General features: G+C 37.8%; 2 protein-coding genes and 1 non-coding gene across 5 annotated transcripts in view; 1 reads left to right on the forward strand and 2 right to left on the reverse strand.

Moving 5' to 3' along the window:
- Positions 1-868: 868 nt before the first annotated feature.
- LOC146483496 (actin-binding protein WASF3-like) lies at positions 869-9,231 on the reverse strand. Its single transcript, XM_085105681.1, has 3 exons — positions 8,812-9,231; positions 4,976-5,235; positions 869-2,621 (listed from the first exon to the last, which is right to left on the reverse strand). Exons 1-3 carry the CDS (start codon positions 9,077-9,079, stop codon positions 1,791-1,793), a joined length of 1,359 nt encoding a protein of 452 aa, XP_084961807.1. The 5' UTR covers positions 9,080-9,231; the 3' UTR covers positions 869-1,790.
- Positions 9,232-9,562: 331 nt separating this feature from the next.
- On the forward strand, positions 9,563-9,635 carry Trnak-cuu (transfer RNA lysine (anticodon CUU)). Its single transcript has one exon. It is a non-coding gene; the product is annotated as a tRNA-Lys (tRNA).
- Positions 9,636-12,503: 2,868 nt separating this feature from the next.
- The window catches only part of LOC146483498 (NADP-dependent malic enzyme-like), a 20,612-nt gene continuing 13,096 nt past the window's right edge, over positions 12,504-20,019 (reverse strand). For all 3 annotated transcript variants that reach the window (XM_085105669.1, XM_085105670.1, XM_085105668.1), the window contains exons 7-12: positions 17,891-17,988; positions 16,780-16,893; positions 16,014-16,125; positions 15,125-15,267; positions 14,536-14,709; positions 12,504-13,340 (exon numbers count right to left, since the gene is read on the reverse strand). In XM_085105669.1, the coding sequence (XP_084961795.1) occupies positions 13,101-13,340; positions 14,536-14,709; positions 15,125-15,267; positions 16,014-16,125; positions 16,780-16,893; positions 17,891-17,988 (881 nt within the window). In that variant the 3' untranslated portion in view covers positions 12,504-13,100. The remainder of the gene's footprint in view (positions 13,341-14,535; positions 14,710-15,124; positions 15,268-16,013; positions 16,126-16,779; positions 16,894-17,890; positions 17,989-20,019) is intronic.

Below are 20,019 nucleotides of genomic sequence, written 5' to 3' on the forward strand. Positions count from 1 at the left end.
AACCCTGAAAAGTGTTTAAAGCTGATCAATTGCCTCAATGCAACCACTGCAACCTATGTAAAAGTGAAGTGGAACTGACTCAGAAACGGAAGTTTGGTTTATCAACCAAGTTGACAATAATTTTTTACCGGTAAATTGGCCACCATAAAGCGATTCAAGTGCTGATGGTTCGATTGTTAACACTTTGTCAAAGCGAATCGACGAGGGCTAACTCTCGAAACATTAGCACTCAAATCTCCTGATGGTCGCCAATTTACCTTTGGTTATCAACTCTATTGTTAACAAAAGGTAAACCAAACTACTACCCGCCGACAGAGCACCGAAACTAACTCCGTAATCCATGACTCGGATAAACATGTTTGCTGAGACACGTGTCACGCAGCTGCAAGATACAGACAAGTTTTGTACACCAATGCCTTGTGTAACACTGCCTTGCGTCCAAGGTTCCTGCCCAACAGGAGCGCGGCAGCCTGGGGCACCCAAGAAATGCTCTGGGCACCTTAATTTTTTGCAGCAGCACCTAACACGTTACATGTTGGGCTCCTAGAAATTTTTCATAGGCAACAGCCTTTGTGTCTATCCCAACTAATGTTAAGACATTTTGAAAACATTACAGTCTATAATAATGTTTGGAAAACGAAATTGATATCATGACTGTTCAGCACCTTGCAGTGATGGTCTTGAGCTTTTTTTTCTCTTCTTCAAAAACAAGGAAGATGAAATTCAAACTTTTATCAGATGATTGAGCTCTTTGCACAGAAAGGGAGAACAGTCATGTTCCGTGTCAAATCACTAAACCATACATTTACTTGGAAAAATTTCCAAACCCCAAACACACTTAAAGCAATAGAATTAACAACTAAAAATATCAGTTTTCAAAATGCCAGTTTCTTTGTTAATAGAGTTTCAATGCACTCACAAAAGAACCACTTAGAACAAGTTTTTCAGTCCTTTAAAAAACGAGAAACTAGTAATAGACCCTTCTCCAAAACGGCAGCTGAAAATTCAAACAAGTTAAAATTAAAAACGTATACCAGCACTAGAAAGAGCACTTTTACTTTAGTAACCCTACAAAGTTTCAGCATATCAGATTAAATGTCAGCTGAGAAAATGTAAGTTGAAAAATGAAAAATTTACAGACGTTTGCATGACTGGGGGTATGACGTATACCCCCAGTCATATGAACTTCTGTAAATTTGTTAATTTCATCTTACATTTCCTAAGCTAATATAACACCTAATATGCTGAAACTTTGCAAGGTTACTAATTAAAAGACTGTAAAGGTGCTCTTTCCAGTGTTGGTATCAGTTTTTCATTCAGTTCAATTTTAACTCATTCCAATCTGTTGCCGCCATTTTGGAGAAGGGTCTTTTCCCTTTAGGTCTTAACTGATAACGGCCTATCGTTCCACGTTAATTTTACATGTTGACCAATACAATAACAAATACCAGTATTACAGAAGTACTAACCACGGTATTACTGGACAACAGCTCCTTTTATACAGTGAATGTACTAACAATTTTTGTCATTTTCAACCATTTACTGAAAAAGTATAGCACCTTTCTGTACATTCCTTTGGGCGTATGCTTCTGTAAAAAAGTGATACAAAACCCACAAACTAGTTTTTTCCACCAGTAAGTATCATTATTTCACGTGGAATATATGTACCTGTATAAAAATGCTGAAAAGCTGGCACGACAGTCCATGATCTACAAACCAGTTTATCCAGAATTACCAGGGGTTTTTTTGTTATAAATGCGGTCAAAAAGTGTGAAATCAGTAGAAAATATTCAGTCATCTTCTCCATCAGACCATTCTGATCCTGCCTCGCTCTCATCTTCACTTGAAGAGTACTCTACAGCAATACGACGAGCCAAGATGCTTGCTACATCCCCAAAGCCATTTGATTCAGGCTCCTTCCGAGCCTCCTGTACCTGCACTTTCCGCAACTCCATGCCCCGCCTAATTGCCGACAACAAGTCACTTCTAGCATCAACTTGTTCCTTAGGGGGTAAGGGTGTATCGCCACTTTGGATACTTATGCTTGACTCTGACGTGGAGGTTGTCAGTGATGTTGACGACGGCGAGACAGTTGGCTGAGATCCCACAGAAGACTGTGATGCACCTTGCTTAAGTGCCCCCATTCCTCCCTGACCAGGCAAGGGAGGAGGGGGCGGAGGGGGAGGTGGAGCTGGTACCGCAGGGTTTGGCATTGTTGGTAGCACTGGAACCCCGCGAGATGAAACAGAATCGCTACGAGGAGGAGATACTAATTTTTCCATTGAAGGGACTGGAGGGGGTGGCGGTGCTACGTTTGGTCGATTAACATTTTGGTTGGTATACCTTCTAGACTGTCGCCGTGTTGCTGGGGAACCTGATTTTCCTTTTCCCTCAGGTTCTATAACATGGTTGGGCACACCCCCATCAGGGATACCACCATTTTGTTGTTTAGAGTGTTCAACGTGATGGCCATCTGCATTGCCACTCTCTTCTGTAACAGACGTCGGTGATGTACCGGTAGCCATGCCTTTGAACTCCTCTCCTTGTGCACAATACACTTTTTTCTTAATTGCCTTTACTGGTTTCCTATCGCCAGTTGCTGCTCGCACCCGACCAGCTCTCTGAAAACAAAAGCATCCTGGTTAACAGAGAATATCGCATTGGCCTTCTCACTCTCACAGTCAAATCATAAGGAAGTGACCCTAATTTTTAAAGGGGAAGTATCACGCGAATTTGATGTCATTTCAAAACCCAAAAATGTTTGTCTGTCAACAGAAACATAAAATAATTATCTAGTTTTGTTATAAAATCACCCTAGTGTAATAAAACTGTCCATTAGTGCCTCTGGCTAGAGACAGAGTAGGTTGGAATGGATTGAAACTTGAAAAATGTTGGGCCAACGTTTTTCAAGTTCTCACATTTTTGTTTTCAAAATGTGCTAGAACAGATCACGAGTTGTTCTTTTCAAGAATTGAGTTGATTTCTCTTCTCTCGTTCTTCTAAAATAATTGTTTTTAACTCGTGAATGCGCGCATGCGCAATGAACGAGTTATAGCGATAGCTGGCTTTTGACTTGGTCGGTCGGTCGGTTTTGTCGTTAACTTTCGGGCGTGCGCAGTGAGTGAGTTTCAAATTCAATTAGTGGGAAAAACACGCGAACATTTATTGTTCACGGCGCATCAGGAAATTCTTATTCAATATGTAGAGAATAATTTGACGATCATTTAGTGCAAGAATGGAGATTTTTCGTTCAAGCTGAGCAAAGTTACAAGTTTTTTCAGTTTTTCAGAAAGTCCGGGGTCGTAAACTCAATTAGTGAAAAAAAAAAACGTGAAAATTTTTTTTCACGACGCGTCAGAATTCTCTCATTCATTCTGTAGAGAATAATTTGACAATCATTTCAGTGTAAGAATGGAGATTTTTCGTTGAATCTGAGCAAAGTTATAGGTTTTTTTCGTTTTTTTCTACAAAGTGTGGTTTCTTTTAAGAATTAAAAATAATTTAATTTAGAAATAATTTAATTAAAAATAATTTAATTTGTCAGTTTTCACGCGAAAGTGGAACGTGCCATGTCACGCATCATTGACGTCGTAAACAAAATTATGCAAATTTCTGGTGAAATGAACACTTTAAGATCTTGTCAGCTTTCATAGAGGTTTCACAGGGAAAAAATGTTTCATTTTCGAAATTTACAACTGGAAATTTATGGGAAAGCAAAAGGACGCGGTCGATAAATAATTCTTATTTAGCAAGAGCTTGTCATAGTTCATTATTTTTACTTGAGGATTGCGTGGACTGAACTCCAAAGGAAAAATTTCACGCATTTATGTCGGGCATGAAATGTAATGCGATACTTTGTTGAACATATTTCCCTTTGTGAGATCGGCTTGCCCTACAGTAATTTTGTAATTTTAATTCCCAAAAAAACTTCACTTGCCCATTGGGCAAGTGATGGTTAGATCGCGAAATCCAGTAGCCCCGGACTATCGGGGACACGAATTTGCATGACGTAGCTGCACATGGCGTGCTCCTATGAACTTTGAATATAAAAAACACGTGATTTTTTTTAATCGGCGCATCAGAATAATCGGCTTATTCAATCTGTACAGAATAATTTGACAATCATTTTAATAGTACAAGAATGGTCATTTTTCATTACATAATCGGGCAAAGATATTCTTTTAGCTTCTGAGGAAGTTTCCGTAGCCGTCTAAATTTCAATTACTATGTGTCATCTGCATTCACGAGTTGGCTCACAGGAGCCTTTGATTTAGCTATGTGAAGGTCTTACTTCACCATTTTTAACCAAACAGGTCAAAAGCCCCATAAGACTTCCCCTTTAAGAACCCAAGTGAGACATTCAAGTGAAAGCTATTTTCAAGCAATATTTGCCTGTGTTACAGGGGACAGGGATGGCACAGAGGTGAAAGGACACACCTCCCACTAGTGTAGTCATCTGTCATCAGATTTTTATTTTCTAACGGAGAAGGAGGAGAAAAGGAAACCTGATTTATTTAACATGCCCCCTCCCCCAACCCCCACTGACACTTAAAATAAGCTAACCTTGATTTGTCAATATCGAAGAAATTTTGCCAATCAGAATTTATGCGTGGTCACATTGCAATTGCTAAACACTTTACTTGAATGTCAATGCACTAAGTATAGAGCACTAATTGGGGACACTTTCTACATCAAATTAGAATTTAGAGATGTTGGTTTTTGAGGAGAGGGGAAAACCGGAGTTACCGGAGAAAAAACTCTCATAGCAAGGACAAGAACCACCAACAAACTCAACCCACATACATATGTGATGCTGAGTCTGCATTCGAAGGCGGACCACATTGGTGGGGGGTGAGTGCTCTTACCACTACGCAAGATATACCAAGAAGTTGAATCCAGTATTCCTCTCCAGAAAGAAATGAAAGAGGAACCAATATTTTATATTCCAGATAGAAAAGAAGTCATTTGTACTTACCCTTTTTCTCTTTTTCTTTTCTGTTTCTTTTCTCATCTCTTCACACCAAAGCTCAAAGAAATATGTAGGATCTGTGTAAAACTTTAGGGCGTCTTTATTGTCATCTCTGTAAGGATTCATCTCTTGAAGCCGCGGTGGTTTGTCACAGGATTGATATCTCTCCTTCATTGCCGATGGCAGAGTACTGCTAGCAAGAACCTGCTGATCTGTAACTATGGTGCACTTGAATGCTTTCCGCATGTTTATGTCTTGTAAGGAAACTGAAGATTGAATACAAAACTTTGGTTAGATTTAAGTCAGTACACAGAACCGGAAGTGTTCTTTTGTCTCCTAGCAGGGATGTACATGTATCCTGAGTTTTTTGACATTTTAAAAAGTTGCTTGGACATCCAACATTTTGGACTAAACTGCAAGATTAAGTACCCCTTTAAAAGTAGTTCAGTGGATGGTGCATGTTTTACTGTTAAAGGCAGTACTGGATGAGGGAGTTAAGGTTGTATAACATAAAATACTTCACAAGCCCAGTACATTATCAGAACTTTGACAAGTGGATCCCTGGTAAAATTTACTGCTTGGCAGTAATCTTTAATGCAAATTGAGTGCAATGATAGGCAGAAATTAGTTTTGTAAAAACAATGATAACTGGGAGATAAGATACAACTGTAAGACAATTTTCGGTGGCAACTGACAAAATTAATATTTGGACCCTCTAATAGAAATTCCTGGATCAGTGGTTGATGAAAAATTACTGAGTTCTGTTGGCAATCAATACCCTTTGAACTCACAACTTTTTGACTGCCATGTATCAATTCTTATTAATTGCCAATACATGTAAAACTAGATGTTAATTTTTATTATTGTATCTTTAAAATTCTACTTATCACATGCAAGGCTTTAAACAATCTGGCACCTTCGTACATTTGTGATTTTTCTAATGCCATACACTCCATCTTGTCAGCTATGCTCATCATCAGAAAACCTTTTTATTCCACCTTTAAATTTGATAACTTACGGCACAAGATCTTTCTCCATGGCAGCCCCCTCACTTTGGAATGTGCTGCCATCTGATATAAGGAACAGTTCTTGACTGCCCTTTTTAAAAATAAACCTAAAACTTTTCTTTTTAAAAAAGCATTTTAATAACTTTTGAGTTAACTTTTTTGTTAAGTTGTTCTTGTATTTAGCACCTTTGAACTGCAAGGATACTGGCGCTATATAAATATTTTGTTATTATTAATATTATTATTATTATCATTATTATTATTATTATTATTATTATTATTATTATTAATTTATTATTATTATTTTTTTTTTTTGGAATTTATTTCAAAACTGGTGGTCCAGTAAAACTAAGGAAAATATCACATTATCAAACAGCATGATTTTATATGGAATTTTTGACAATAAGATGCACATGTACACTTTAAACTACACACTCCTTATCACGAAATTCTCCATATATTGCAAATGCTTACACGATGAAAAACTATGTTTCGACAGTTTTCTGTCACTCTTAATGGAAAAAGTTAATATACAAAGAGAAATTGCTATTCAAAACAACAAACTTACTAAATTCACTGAAATATATGGAATTTTTTGTAATTATTATTTTTTTCTTTAAACACTTTATTTTTGTCGTTACTTGTTTTTTTTCTTTCCCTTGTAAGTATGATAATATACATATGTACCACACATAAAATCTATTGTTACTTACGTATATACTTCAGAATATCTTGCAAAACGCTACTGTTTATATGTACTTTGTATAGTTTACTGTTACTGTTTCTTGTAAATACTAACTCTAATAAAATATTCTCATAAAAAAAATTATTATTATTATTATTATTATTATTATTATTATTATTATTATTATTATTATTATTATTATTATTATTATTATTATTATTATTACTGATTATCAATGTCTATATAATGTCTTCACATCTGGGACACTTCCCATTTAGCCCAAATTTTAGGTTGGAAATTTCAGAATCTTTCCAAGTCAAATGGAACAGCTTTTTTTCCATTCATTCAAAGCTTGCAATCTCATTGGTAGATAACAAAAAACAAACATATGTGCTGGCCATGGCACAATGATGGCCAAAAATCTGGAACTCTCTCCCAATAACAAAAATTGATTAATAAATAGAAAATATGGTACTGTGTAAGTTCAGCTTGGTCAATTCATGATCTTACAGATAAAAACTGCAACATTTTTTCCTTAAAGGTGAAAAAACTAGATGAATAAGTAATAAACTGCAACATTTTTTCCTTAAAGGTGAAAAAACTAGATGAAGAAGTAATAATAACTTCTTCATCTAGTTTTCTCACCTTTAAGGAAAAATTGTTGCAGTTTTTATCCGTAAGATCATGAATTGGCCAAGCCGCACTTACGCAGCACCATATCTTCTATTTATAAACATCAGCCGAGGTGGCCTCTCTTATAAGCCTGGTGGTTTCTTGAGGTCTCCTCGCCATTACATTGTGTTGTAAATTGAATGATTTTTTTTTTAAGTAAGGCAAATAAAATGATGATGGTGATGGCACAAGAAGGTAACAAAATAGAAATGGAAATTTTGTGCAAATGGAACAGTAATGCCTGTCCTGATCGGTTGGATCAGAAAAATTTGAGCACATCCAAAGGTTATCCGTTTGTCGCAGAAAATTTCTGTTTCATCCATACGTACTAATTTTACATTTCAAACAGTTAAACTGAAAAGTTTGGCTATAAACTGAAAAGCGCCAGTGGTGATTGTAGACAATCATTACTGCATGCTCCTAAAATAAGGTACAACAAGTTATTGCTTAATTGAAAAGAGTTGGTGTGATGTCCCATACGATTTTGCCGACATAATGATATTTAGATTAGATTTAGAATTAAGTAAGTAAGTAACGTTATTTATCCACATATCACATGTGCAAAAAGCTTGTTTAAATGCAAATGTGCTTTGTTACTCAAGTTAACATATTACAAATATGGTGTTTACAATTAAAAAATAAAAATAAATAAATAAATAATCAAAATTAATAAAAGAAAATAAAAATAACAAATTGAATAAATAGGTAGCTTGCCATGAAACTGAAAGCTACACAAACTTAAACAAAATATTCTCCATCAAATTTTCCTGCTTCAAAATGGTTGTATCTCTCACTAACTTCTCAAATGATGCCATGTGGTGATCATATTTAATCACCACTGACGACATTATTAAAAGGATTTATCGTGTAACACAGGGATTTAAAATCAGGTTAGTATGGGGTCACAATGGCTTTGAAAAAATTATTACACCCCTAACTCAGGATACAGAGAATCACTAGAAATAGTGAGGTAATTTACAGCCAAATTAACTCAGTCATAAGCCAGTGGTTACGATACTATTCTAAACAATCACACCATTCGGCAAACAACATTTTCATGCAAATCAACATAATAATTTCGTTACATCAGCGGGCAAATGCAAGTATCGAAAATAAAAGAGGTTATTATAAACAGTTGCACTTTATAAAATATAATTTTCGAGCTTTCAAGTGGCGCATAAATTTATATTTGTGAATTTCTGACTTCGGACACGTACTGTGATCTCTTTTTGTGAAAAGAACATGAAAACAATCTATGTTATTCATTGAAACCCTACTTGAAATGAAAGCAATATTAAAATCCAACCAAGATAATGGACCTTAAACCATAAAACAACTTTAAAGATATACAGACTAGACAGTAAGAGTGTATATTTTTGTCTCGCCCTGATCTATACAACAATTTCATATATTTAGCTCAGGAATGCGTGTCTTATAATGTAAGCTTAAGTTTACTACAAGCGTAAATGGTCACTTACTCTCTTCCACATTCGAATCTAACTGGGTAACCTTCAGCGACAAATTCTGAATTCTCTCCTGCAGGGAGTTCGTTCTCTGAAAGATAAGGTTTGTCTCGGTACATAACTCTCCAAAAAGATCCTCGGCGTGTTTGGAAATGCTGCTAAGTTGCCGCATTATCCCGCATAATGAGTTTACAGACACAGCTTCGAGTTCACTCTTCAGCCCGTCCGCGAGCTTGCCACGGCTGAGCTCGATCGGGTCCACGGACCGCTTTATGAGCGGCATGGTTGATTACCAAATCAACCAACACCGTCGATGAAATGGCGAGAGTCTTTTTACTCTACCTCTGGTTGCTGTTAGGATGCTTCGGAAATGACCAAATTCAGAAATACTACGGATAACTTCCACCCTCTCAAACACCCAATATGGCGACTTCCTCCAACCCACAAATCATTGCATGCTAGTGAGTCGAGTTGTCGGAGAAACATCGGGAAACGACGATTTTGTACGAAAGGGATGTTCGGCTTTCTTTTCTTTTCTTTTCTTTTCTTTTCTTTTTTTTTTTTGTTTTTTTTTTTTTTGTTTTTTTTTTGTTTTTTTTTTGTTTTGTTTGTTTTGTGGTTTTGTTTTTTTCGGATACGCAGATTTCTTCTGTTAGCAAAGACCTGGCAAAGACATTTGACAAAAAGCGGCGCCAGAGCCAGAGGCAAATTCTCTTACGTTGTCATTTCTCAGAGAGGGTAAGCTTAACAGCTACTAACAAGCATCGCCCGGCTAGCTCAGTCGGTAGAGCATGAGACTCTTAATCTCAGGGTCGTGGGTTCGAGCCCCACGTTGGGCGTATTTTAACTTTTATACCTTAGTATAACAATAGACAAAGAATATTTTTTATGAAGTATTTTATCTCGCAGCTTTTGTCCGAAAGAGTCTTGTTTCTGCCACTCATTCGGTTTTCAGCGGACCGAGGAGCACCTGACCGAGGGATGCACGGGTCATGCACTATACATGCAAGGCCTGAAGTGACGCCACCGGACCAAAAATGCCCTCTGGATAAGTTGGTTTTATTCATAGAACAAAGGACATGAAGACCTTTGGAATTGGTCTTACTTGAAAAAGTAAACTTCGGCGCCGTGGTTTTTATCGGGTTGGGAAAGGAACGGGGGAGTGTAAGGAAGGGGGGGGGGGGGGGGGTTACCTAAGGGTTAGGGGTTAGTTAGTTTGCGGTCCAAACCCTTTCTCTTGAATTTAGAATAGGATAGGATAGGATAGGATAGGATAACTTTATTTAGACACGGTATTTCCATCAGCTTTTACATCTTTACAGCTTTTTTCCATCATCAATTTACCATTTTTGACAGAAAAGGTGACCCTTTCATGTACCGTTTCATAAAAAATGGTACCAGCTGGCCTTGTAGCTCATTGGTTAGAGCCTTCATTGATTCAGTCCAGTGGTCGTGGGTTCAAATCCCGCAAACCAAATATCCCTCACGAGGTTAGCCAGCCAGTAGAACCATAAGGACAGTAGTCGTCACTTGAGCACTCGACAAAAATATTTCATTTCTATCACGTTACATCGGGGCGGCCTTGTAGTACACTTTACTTCCTTTGGAAAATAACGTTTAACAATGATCGCTCCTTGTGTTTGATTGAAAGACGCATTTTTTGACTACAGAATCTTCAATAGGTTACTTTGCAATGAAAATTGATCCATTCTGACCAGAAACTCTAAAGTTTCTGATTTGGTCTACAGCTGTTTCCAAGACAATTCCCTATAGTCTCCCAAATATTTCCGTGATATCATAACAGTCTATAAACTAATCAGTGTTGTGCTGTTGTGCCGCTAGCACTAAGGACACAAATGATGAATCAGACTCTGCAGCATATGTTAAAGTGCTAAAGTGAAGCCATGAATTTCCCACTGAGCGTTAGCCCTAGTAAGCGGAAATGGCAGATCGCACGAGACAAAGAAAATAATCTCCGACCTCGGCGGGAATCGAACGAGAGGTTGAGATTTTTTTGTTTGCCTCGTCTCCCATTTCCTTAGTAGGGCTAGCGCTCAGTGGAAATATTCATGGATTCACTTTAGCACTTTAATATACCCTACAGAGTTAATTCTCCGCTGATCTATCAGTTATAAACTAATCAGAGTGGGTTTTTTTTATTTTTCGTTCCTTTATTTCATGATCGTTTTCTTCCTTAGGCGTGCCTCGAATAGCTCAAAAACTATATGCTGGTTCTCAAGTGTTTTCCTGCGGATACTTGTTTAATTGAATAAAATTGTTGTTGTTGTTGAAACAGGAAATGTTTTCTATTTCTTGTAAAGAGTTCATACTATTTTCCCAACAAAATGCCAAGAGTCCACTTATTTAAACGAAGTGTAATTCGATCCGCCAGACCCATGTGTAAGTGATGAATCAGAAAATTAATTCTGCAGTGTACTCAAAGTCGCTCGCTTGCTTCTCATTGAGTGGACCTGGCGCAAGCGAGCTCTCGCTCGCTCGCGCTCCGCGCTCGCTCCCTCGAGCTCTGACAATCGCGCTTTGCGCCCCCTAAGCTCGACTTGTAAGCAAGTCTACAGTGTATGTAGTAGTGCTAAGTGAACCCATGAATTTCCCACTGAGCGTTAATTAGTCCTAAGAAAATGAGAGACTGCACGGAGCAAAGAAAAACTCTTTGACCACGGCGGTAATCGAACCCACCCGATCCCTCCTCGTTCACTTTTCTAATGTGCATAATTTTACTGTCTCTTTGCGCGCGTGATCTGAGGAAAAGATACGACTGCTTGCAGTCTAGAGCTACAAGGGCACACAGGAGCAAGTCGTGCGTGGGTCATATGTAAGTGGACTACTTAACGTGTTTCTAGTCACTACTAAAAAGCTTGCTTCACGCTAGCGCTGCATGTTTGCAGTAGAGAACCTTCAACTATTATTAAATAGGGTTGAAAACGGTTTAGACCACAGTTTTGTTAGCCTGCGAAGGCAGACGAATTTCCGGCTGTCGCTTCTCTCCAGGCTCGACCGGAGAGAAGCGACAGCAGGAAATACGTCTGCCTTCGCAGGCTACAGTTTTGTTAAATCCCGTCTGAACTTCATTAGGGGCATTGTGATCCGAGTATCGTCCGTAGAAATGCGACTCACTTCGTTCTGTTCAATGCTTCAGTTACCAGCAGATACGGAGACGCTAGAAACAAGATCGATGTTATAAGTGGTTAGAGAACTGGTCATAACAAGTTTGTTCGAAGAGGAGATACCTTGTCTTAGGTAGGGGGATTATCGAAGACACCACCTATCTCCTGAACATTACCAACAAAATTTTATTGGCTTTAAAATTTGAACACAGTAAAAGTTGACACAGATATATTCATCTACCAACTGAAGACTCGGCATTGATAGATAAAGAAGGACAGTGAGGTTTTGTCATATTTATTGCTGGAAAGAGGAGTGACTATGCAATAAAGCCACCATCTTTTGCAGTTGAGGAAGGGGGGGGGGGGGGGGGGAGGGGGTGCAGGCAGAGACCACTGTCTATTTTGTGGTTTGGTGGGTCCTGTTCGAGTATAGTAGTTTTGACCAGTTCCGTTATCTAAACCACGCAAACTAGATTTGAAAAGTCGTACTCGTACTCAATCTCGTACTCGTGATCAAACCTGCAGGTCCCTATTTAAATAACCGGCCCATAGCTTTTATAAGAACAAAACCTGTTCAACAAATAACAAGACTCAATACGGTTGATTTATTTTTTGGTAAATATATATTAAGCATTTACATCAATAGAAATGGATCATTCATTCTGCAAAACGTGTAACCATTTTTTTGTCCATAAGGATTAAATAATTCCTGAAAATCATCATACAATTTACCTAATTTTAAAAAAGACTTAAAATGTTTACATTGTGTATTCCCAAGTTCCTTCGCATTAATTTTAAGTGTTCGGGTTTCTCTGTTTGCGTATTACAATAACTAAAACTATACTGTGCTTTGAATGTGTTAAAAAGTTTAGAACTGATAAAGCGTCGAAAAGATAAAATTCTAGAAATCACTTACCCAAACGCTAAAATAAAACGCATGCGGTTGTGTAAAGCTTTGATATTACATTAAGGTTCAAACACATTACGAATAACCTGCTTGGTTATTGCACCAGTGATCAACACTCGACGTGCTCATTATAGCGAACAAAAATTTCAACCACCCACCCACTAATCCTTTACAAACGGTATTCATTAATTTATTATAATTCAGTTATCGTTATTAGTTTTTGCCCAGGTCGTCGTCAATTTTTTTTTTTTTTTTTTTTTTTTTTTGGTAAATTACTGAGTTGGCCAGTTGTATGTTGCTGGAATGTAAGACATGTAATCAGGATAGTACAGGTTATCTTTGACTAACTGTTCTTTGTCCTTGGGCTCGGGTTGAACTGTGGCCAGTCCACTGGTATAAGCAAGCTTCACCACATCGACAGCCACTTTAAATGACACTTCCCTGATATCACACAGTGGCGGGAACAAGCAGCCTTTCTCCAGCTGTGATTCAGCCACCTGATTGGCCAGAGACTGGAGTAAAAGATGAAATGCGTGTCAATTTAAAATGCTTAAAGACAAAGCCTCCTTAAATTGCTACTGCGCACACAAGTGTATGTTTTGCGTATCTCGGGGTGGTCCAAGAACCTCTATTTTTCTAACCCTTTAATCCCCAAGAGTGCCAATTGGCGCATAATGCTATAACTCTTTCAATATTTGACAGATTTCTATGAATTGTTGACACCAAGATGGTCTTGTGAAGATCAACTCATTTAAAAACTTAACCCCCCCCCCCCCCCCCATATGTGATATGGTTGACCACCCCTACAACTTTTTTTTCCTGGAAGTTGTGGGCCTTCAAGCATCTTTCGCATTAATGAACATGTTGAGAACTGCAAAATAAGCTTTAGTTTAGAGGTATAGTATCTAATATACACAAGGATTGGGACGTTTCTGAACTTTTAAATGTTTTCGTTTCAAGGCCATTTACCTCAAAGCCATAACTTTTCTTACTCATAATTATACAATCGTGAGTCGCTTTAAAATGGTATATCATACATGGACATTGAGTTTGTAGTCCTGGATCTGGAGAAAATGTTGTTTTACCTTAGGCGTTCAAAGGTTAAGAAAGATACCAACTAGTTCAAGGGAATTTTTGTGCGGTTTATGACTACACGAAAACGATCTTAACTGTACCAAGAACTACTGAAACCCAAAAAGAAAATTGGGTGACAACCACGCATTTTTCCGAGATTTAACAAAAACTGAGCAAATCAGATGACTATGCATAATCAGGAAGTTATGCCCTTGGTTTTGCATTCTAGTGGCAGGAACATGTCACTCATGTCTGGCTTTTTCATTTTATCAATATTTCGACTTGTAAGTAAGTTATGAAACACAAGATGTTTAAAAGGACAAAACACACGGTGCAACCTTGCATGCAATACAGCATGTATGTATCACCAACTGTCCACCCCAGAAGTTGTTGTGTGCAACACTGCATGCATTCTCTGTTTTCCTACTCAAAGAAATATTCGGAGTAAATTGTCTGTGATGGATCCATATCCTGCAAAGTATTGCACACAACGTTCCACCATTTTTTCTGGCCTTCACAGAACAAAAAGCTAACACCACTTATGATAGTTTTGCCCAGAGCCCTACAATTGGGTCAGTTAAAATATAAAATGCTATATGGTAACTTCAAATCTCAACATTACAAGAACTTTACCTCTGCAGCAAGAAGGAACATCTCATCTGTCACATGCTGAGCTTTGCAGGCAATAACACCAAGGGCCACACCTGGAAAGATGTACGCATTGTTTCCCTGCCCTGGTATGAAATGACGGCCATCAGGAAGGGTCACAGGAGAAAAGGGACTACCACTGGCAAACACGGCCTTGCCCTGAAAACAAAGGTCAAATTGGTCAATTTAATTTTGGTTACAGTAATTCTGCTTTCATATGTTCTTTGTGTTTGGATCTCCTTGTAATGTCAATGCTTATGCAAGCGCTGAGGTCATGAGAATTAAGGATATGAACACCCAAGGTGAATTTTCTTCATATTTTGATAACGTCTGCACAGTAATTTTATAACGAAAGTATGGGGACAAGATAGGAGAATTTGTTTTTTGACATTAGGTTGCATTGCCCTCCTGAGCACTGCCCATGTTGATAGCCAAACAGACCATTTCTATTAATAAATTAGAACTGTTTCCTTGGCTAAAATTTCCCTTTCCAGAGCTACTTTAATTAATAATTTAGTGACACCCCTGTGTGAATCACAAAAACTGGCACAATAAAGATAGCGTGCTCCCTTACATTAGACCAAGTATAAGCTTGTTCAGCGGTGCACTCAGCTTTGGAGGTCGGGTTGCTAAGAGCAAAGATGACAGGTTGGTCATTAAAGGAAGCCATTGACTTGACAATCTCTTCAGTAAATGCACCAGGAACTGCTGCAACACCTGCGAAAAATCCAACAAAATGAATAATACTGTGTGCTTACTGAAGAAATGAGAGGGCCAGATGAAAATTATTTGTCCCAAGGCCATGATAGATATTACAGCCAGGCCTAAACACCATGACAGAGAGACAAATGTCTTCCTGTTTGGGTCCGTCATGATTAATTTTGGCTGATTTATAAGCATTTATTATACACTGTATAGCCAATTTAAGTATTATACATCATCAAATCAGAAGTTCACTCACAGGTACAGCTGTAGTATGATTTGACAGCTAACTGTGTAGCACAAATACATTTAAGTAATAAGCTTAGTCTTATTCAGAAGTTCACTCACAGGTACAGCTGTAGTATGATTTGACAGCTAACTGTGTAGCACAAATACATTTAAGTAATAAGCTTAGTCTTAGAAAATGTGTAAGTAGACAGAATACGAGGTCATTTGTCATAAATTGAGACAACAATTTTGCTACAGTATGTTCATGGAAAAAATCTTATTTTCCATGACCTCACACGACTTCTCCTTATTTTCCACGATTTCCAGGACTGTAATTTACAATATTTTTCTATATTTTTATTTTTTTTTTTTCATTATTAATAATATTATTTACAATGTATTTTTGTTGGAATTTACAACACTGAAACTCCATAACGTCCCAGGATTTCATGACCCATACAAACCCTGTAATATCTTGGAATGACATTTCAAAGACATCAATTAACTTATTGCGTTTAAAGACAAAATCTTACCAATGATGGCAGTTGGCTTGATTGTCTTTACTACTTCTGTGAGGGTACTGACGTACTTTGTTTTGTGAGCATATTTCAGCTTCTCGGCATTTAAACCACCAGCTGCACGATCCTGAGAGAGAATTTAAAATACTTTGCTTTAAAAGAAATAAAATGTTAAAATTTTTAAAGGATTTAAAAGTAATTTAAGTTTACTGTAATTTTGTTAAGATCCAAGCTGTATCAGTGGTAAAATAGAGCTCAGATCTGTTGGTAGTAATCTGTGCAAGACTTAACTACAGTATAGATATGTGCAATTGTTAAATGCACCAGTGCACAATATGAGTGTATTCTTAGCTGAATTAAAGGCTTTATGTTTTTACTGTAGACTGTAAAAGGAAAGATCATCTTAAGATTGGAAGGTCATGCATGATCAAAAACAATGCAAAAGATTAATTAAAACAATGAAATACATGTAATATTGAACATGTTTGTGTTCAGGTGTTACAAAGAATTCAACATATAATTACTTAAACACGTCACCTCAGTCTAAATGAATATACTGTTATAGTCAACTCTCGCCTTGCGGATGCCTCACTATTAAGAACACCCCAATAATACAGACAGCAGCTACATTCATGTACATAAATCCCTAGCAAAAACAAATTACAGATGTTTGACTGAAATAAATTCCCGCTATTACGGACCCTAATTTGTGGTTCCAAGGGTGTCCGCAATAAAAGGAGTTGACTGCACTATCTAGTAAGTAATTTTAATTTTTGACTACCTTTACGACAAGTCCTCTAGAATCCACCAGCCATATTCTGCTCTTGGCTTCTTCCTGTGATAATCCTTCTTTGATCATGGCCAGGACAAGCAGGTCAGCAATACCAATAGCAGCCTGTGAACAAATGAAGCGATAATAAATTTATAATCCTAATCTCAGTTCACTTAAGGGCGATTTACAAGCTACAACTTTGTGGCATGCGACAAGCTCACAACAGACCTATGACACCAATTGTTTCGTGTAAATCAAACCTACAACTTGCTTACGGCTTACGACTCGCTTACGTGTATGTTCAAAATCCAACAATAATCGTAGGTATAGGCAATGTTGAATGACGACAGTTGTGTGTGACTTTTTGCATGATGCGAGCAGCGCACATTCTAGAAACCGTATGCGACAGTGGTAAGCAAAAGTTGTAGTGTGTAACTCGACCTTTAGAAGAACTAAAAATTAATATTTTTGACATTGGTTCTTGGAATTTAGTGCCATATTATTTGCTGGTTATTACTTTTAAAAATCCTTTTTTCTCAATTTACTGTAACCTGAATGCTGCCTGACAAGGTGCGAAATATTATTTCCAAGGGGAAACTAGACTTTGATCACAACTAGAAGAATTTGCACATGGTGAACTTTAGTCTCCTAACATCAAATGTAGCACCAGTTTGCCAGTACAAGCTGGTACCTGCAGAGATCAGCAAGGTGGCTGATCATATTACTAACAAGAGGTCTAAACTATAAATTAAAATAAGTGGTCTGGTTAGAGACAACAAAAATCAGCATGTACAAACTGTACCATGGCCAAAATCTACAAAGTATTTATTCAAAATACAGATGGCCATGCATTCAGAGAGTTTCAACTGTACTTGCAAGGAGTGAGATGGATATAACGATAACGATGATGGTGATGATGATGATGATGATGATGACAGTGGTGGTGGTGGCGGTGATAGCCAAGATAGTGATTACTATCATTGATGATAATGACGATGATGACAGTGGTGGTGGTGGTACTTGATAGTCAAGATAGTGATAATGATGGTTTTAGCCAATCATCATCAACCTTTATAGTTTATAAGAGGAAAATGGACAATTGGAGTTTTCCTTTACCCACCTCTCCTGCACCTTGAAAGAGAAACTTGTGATCTGCCAGTTTGTTCTTGGTGATTCGTAATGCAGCGAGCAATCCGGCGACTGTGACAGATGCCGTGCCTAGAATCAAAAGGGATACTGTTAAATTAAATCGGTGATTATTCTTCATGGTCCAAACCTGGTTTGGAGCTACATGTATTTCATTAGGCAAGAAAATTTGATCCACACCATTTCTAGAGCTCCACCCAGATAGACAAATGGGCAGTGCCTGCATGGCTCTCAACTGAAGACAATACTGGCGATTACAATGCTATGATCGAGTCTAGCATCACATCCAAGGATGGAGTATTCATACTCTAGGTATTAATACTCCATGTTAGTTCATACCCTAGAAACTGGGTTACGTTCCAGCTGTGTGAATAGGCTGTAGCCCACATTTGAGTAATTATGGCTGTCATTATGGGTCACAACACTGATTACAGCTGACTTAATGCTTTAAGAGCAATTCTCCAGGAAAGTGAAGCAAACTTGGAAATGAAAAATTTTAACCCCCCTTCAATTTTTGTGTGGAGGTAGGTTACCTTAAGGGATAAACAAAAACAGCCATATTTGGATCAGCAGATGTATCGTCGCCATGGTAACCGCACTAGATGACGTCGGCCTTGAGACCATGTTTTGAGCAAAAGTTCCATTCTCAAAAAGTAAAAGTAAACGAGTCTGGTTCTCGGGTGGATGAGAACCAATTCAAATGAAATTCATACAGATGGTAGAACCACTCTTCCAGTTTATAAAATTCGCCGTTACAATAATTTGGGTTTTATAAACAAGAAGAAAATGCTCGTCTTACTATGTTCCCTGACAGCCATTTAGACAAGTAGGAAAAACAAGCACAACCATATTCCTAATTTCTCCGAAAGTACTCTTTCCACATAAACCAAATTAGCAGCAGAGATTACGCAGATATTGACGTGTCTAAATATCATAAAATCAATTTGGGGAAAACTATATTCTGGCCATGGGTGCAGAAGACACCTGGGACAAATTGCAAAAAATTGCAAAATTGGTAATTTTGAGAGCTCTAGTATTTGGCTCAAACAGGCTTTAGAGAGAGAAAATCAGCTTCAAAAGTATCTTTTATCATCTTGTCTGCTACCTACATTTAGTAAATAAGGTTTTGGCCAACAAATTTGATGAAATATAAATTAATACAAAACCTACCTTGAAGGTTTTGGGAATTCCTTCAGGATGCTTTCGTCGCGTTGTTCTCTCCATTGTCTCTCCTTCGCACGCTCCGTTTTTTTTACCAAATCTAGCGCAGACTAACAGTTACTCCCATCGAATATCCAGTTTGCCGTGTTTCAGACCAGAGAAGATGATACAAGTAGCCCGCATACACTTGACAAAGAATAGTTGACAAGGTCCAAAACATGGTCGTGATACTTGCGATTTCTGCCGTCGAACACCTAAATTCATCGATATTATCCAACCAGGAAGTAAAGTAAATGTGTCGAGATCAATGTACAAAGCAAATGCATGCCTTTGAACAATCCAAAGTAACGTCTTTACCTAAAATCGAGTCAGATATTGCAATAGTCGACAAGCCTAGAATGGTGAATAAACTGAACGCATAGGCCGGAAGTCCGAGAAGCACGACTGCTGACCGGATGTAACACAATGTAATGGGATGTAACACCGGATGTAAGTGTAATGATATCCTCTTGTAATGGGGTTGTTTCACAATGGCAATGGTGAAGAAAGCCAAAACAAAAAAGGAAGAAAACGGAATAACCGAATGAAAACAAAAACAAAGGAAATGAAGCTGAACTGAAGCTTGGGTGAAAATTGAACGCATGATACACAATAGCTGCACCCACGCCCCCCCCCCCCCCCCCAAAAAAAAAGATTGCTTTTTAGACTGTGAAAATGCAATTACAAATTCAGTTATGATAAACTATGCGTGACAAGAGAATGAAAAATTCGCGTGTGAAATGTTACATTTATTTACCTACATGGCAAAGAATAAGATCCATTTCGTCGCTGATTTCATCACGGTTTATACCAAGTCCGTAGGCTTGCACGTGCCTGGAAATATCCCTTTGACATTCACTGAGTTTTATATTGTTTCCACTACACTCACAAACGTCCCTTTTG

Source organism: Pavona decussata, unplaced genomic scaffold (assembly GCF_977016875.1).
Source record: "Pavona decussata unplaced genomic scaffold, jaPavDecu1.1 SCAFFOLD_38, whole genome shotgun sequence".
Taxonomy (NCBI): domain Eukaryota; kingdom Metazoa; phylum Cnidaria; class Anthozoa; order Scleractinia; family Agariciidae; genus Pavona; species Pavona decussata.

Excerpts from the sequence above, each read along its gene's own strand:
- LOC146483496 (XM_085105681.1), bottom strand. The coding sequence starts at position 9,079 with ATGCCGCTCATAAAGCGGTCCGTGGACCCGATCGAGCTCAGCCGTGGC. Across the intron at positions 5,236-8,811 it reads AGATTCGAATGTGGAAGAGA|TTTCCTTACAAGACATAAAC; the intron begins GTAAGTGACCAT and ends TTCAATCTTCAG. Across the intron at positions 2,622-4,975 it reads AAAAGAAAAAGAGAAAAAGG|AGAGCTGGTCGGGTGCGAGC; the intron begins GTAAGTACAAAT and ends TTTTGTTTTCAG.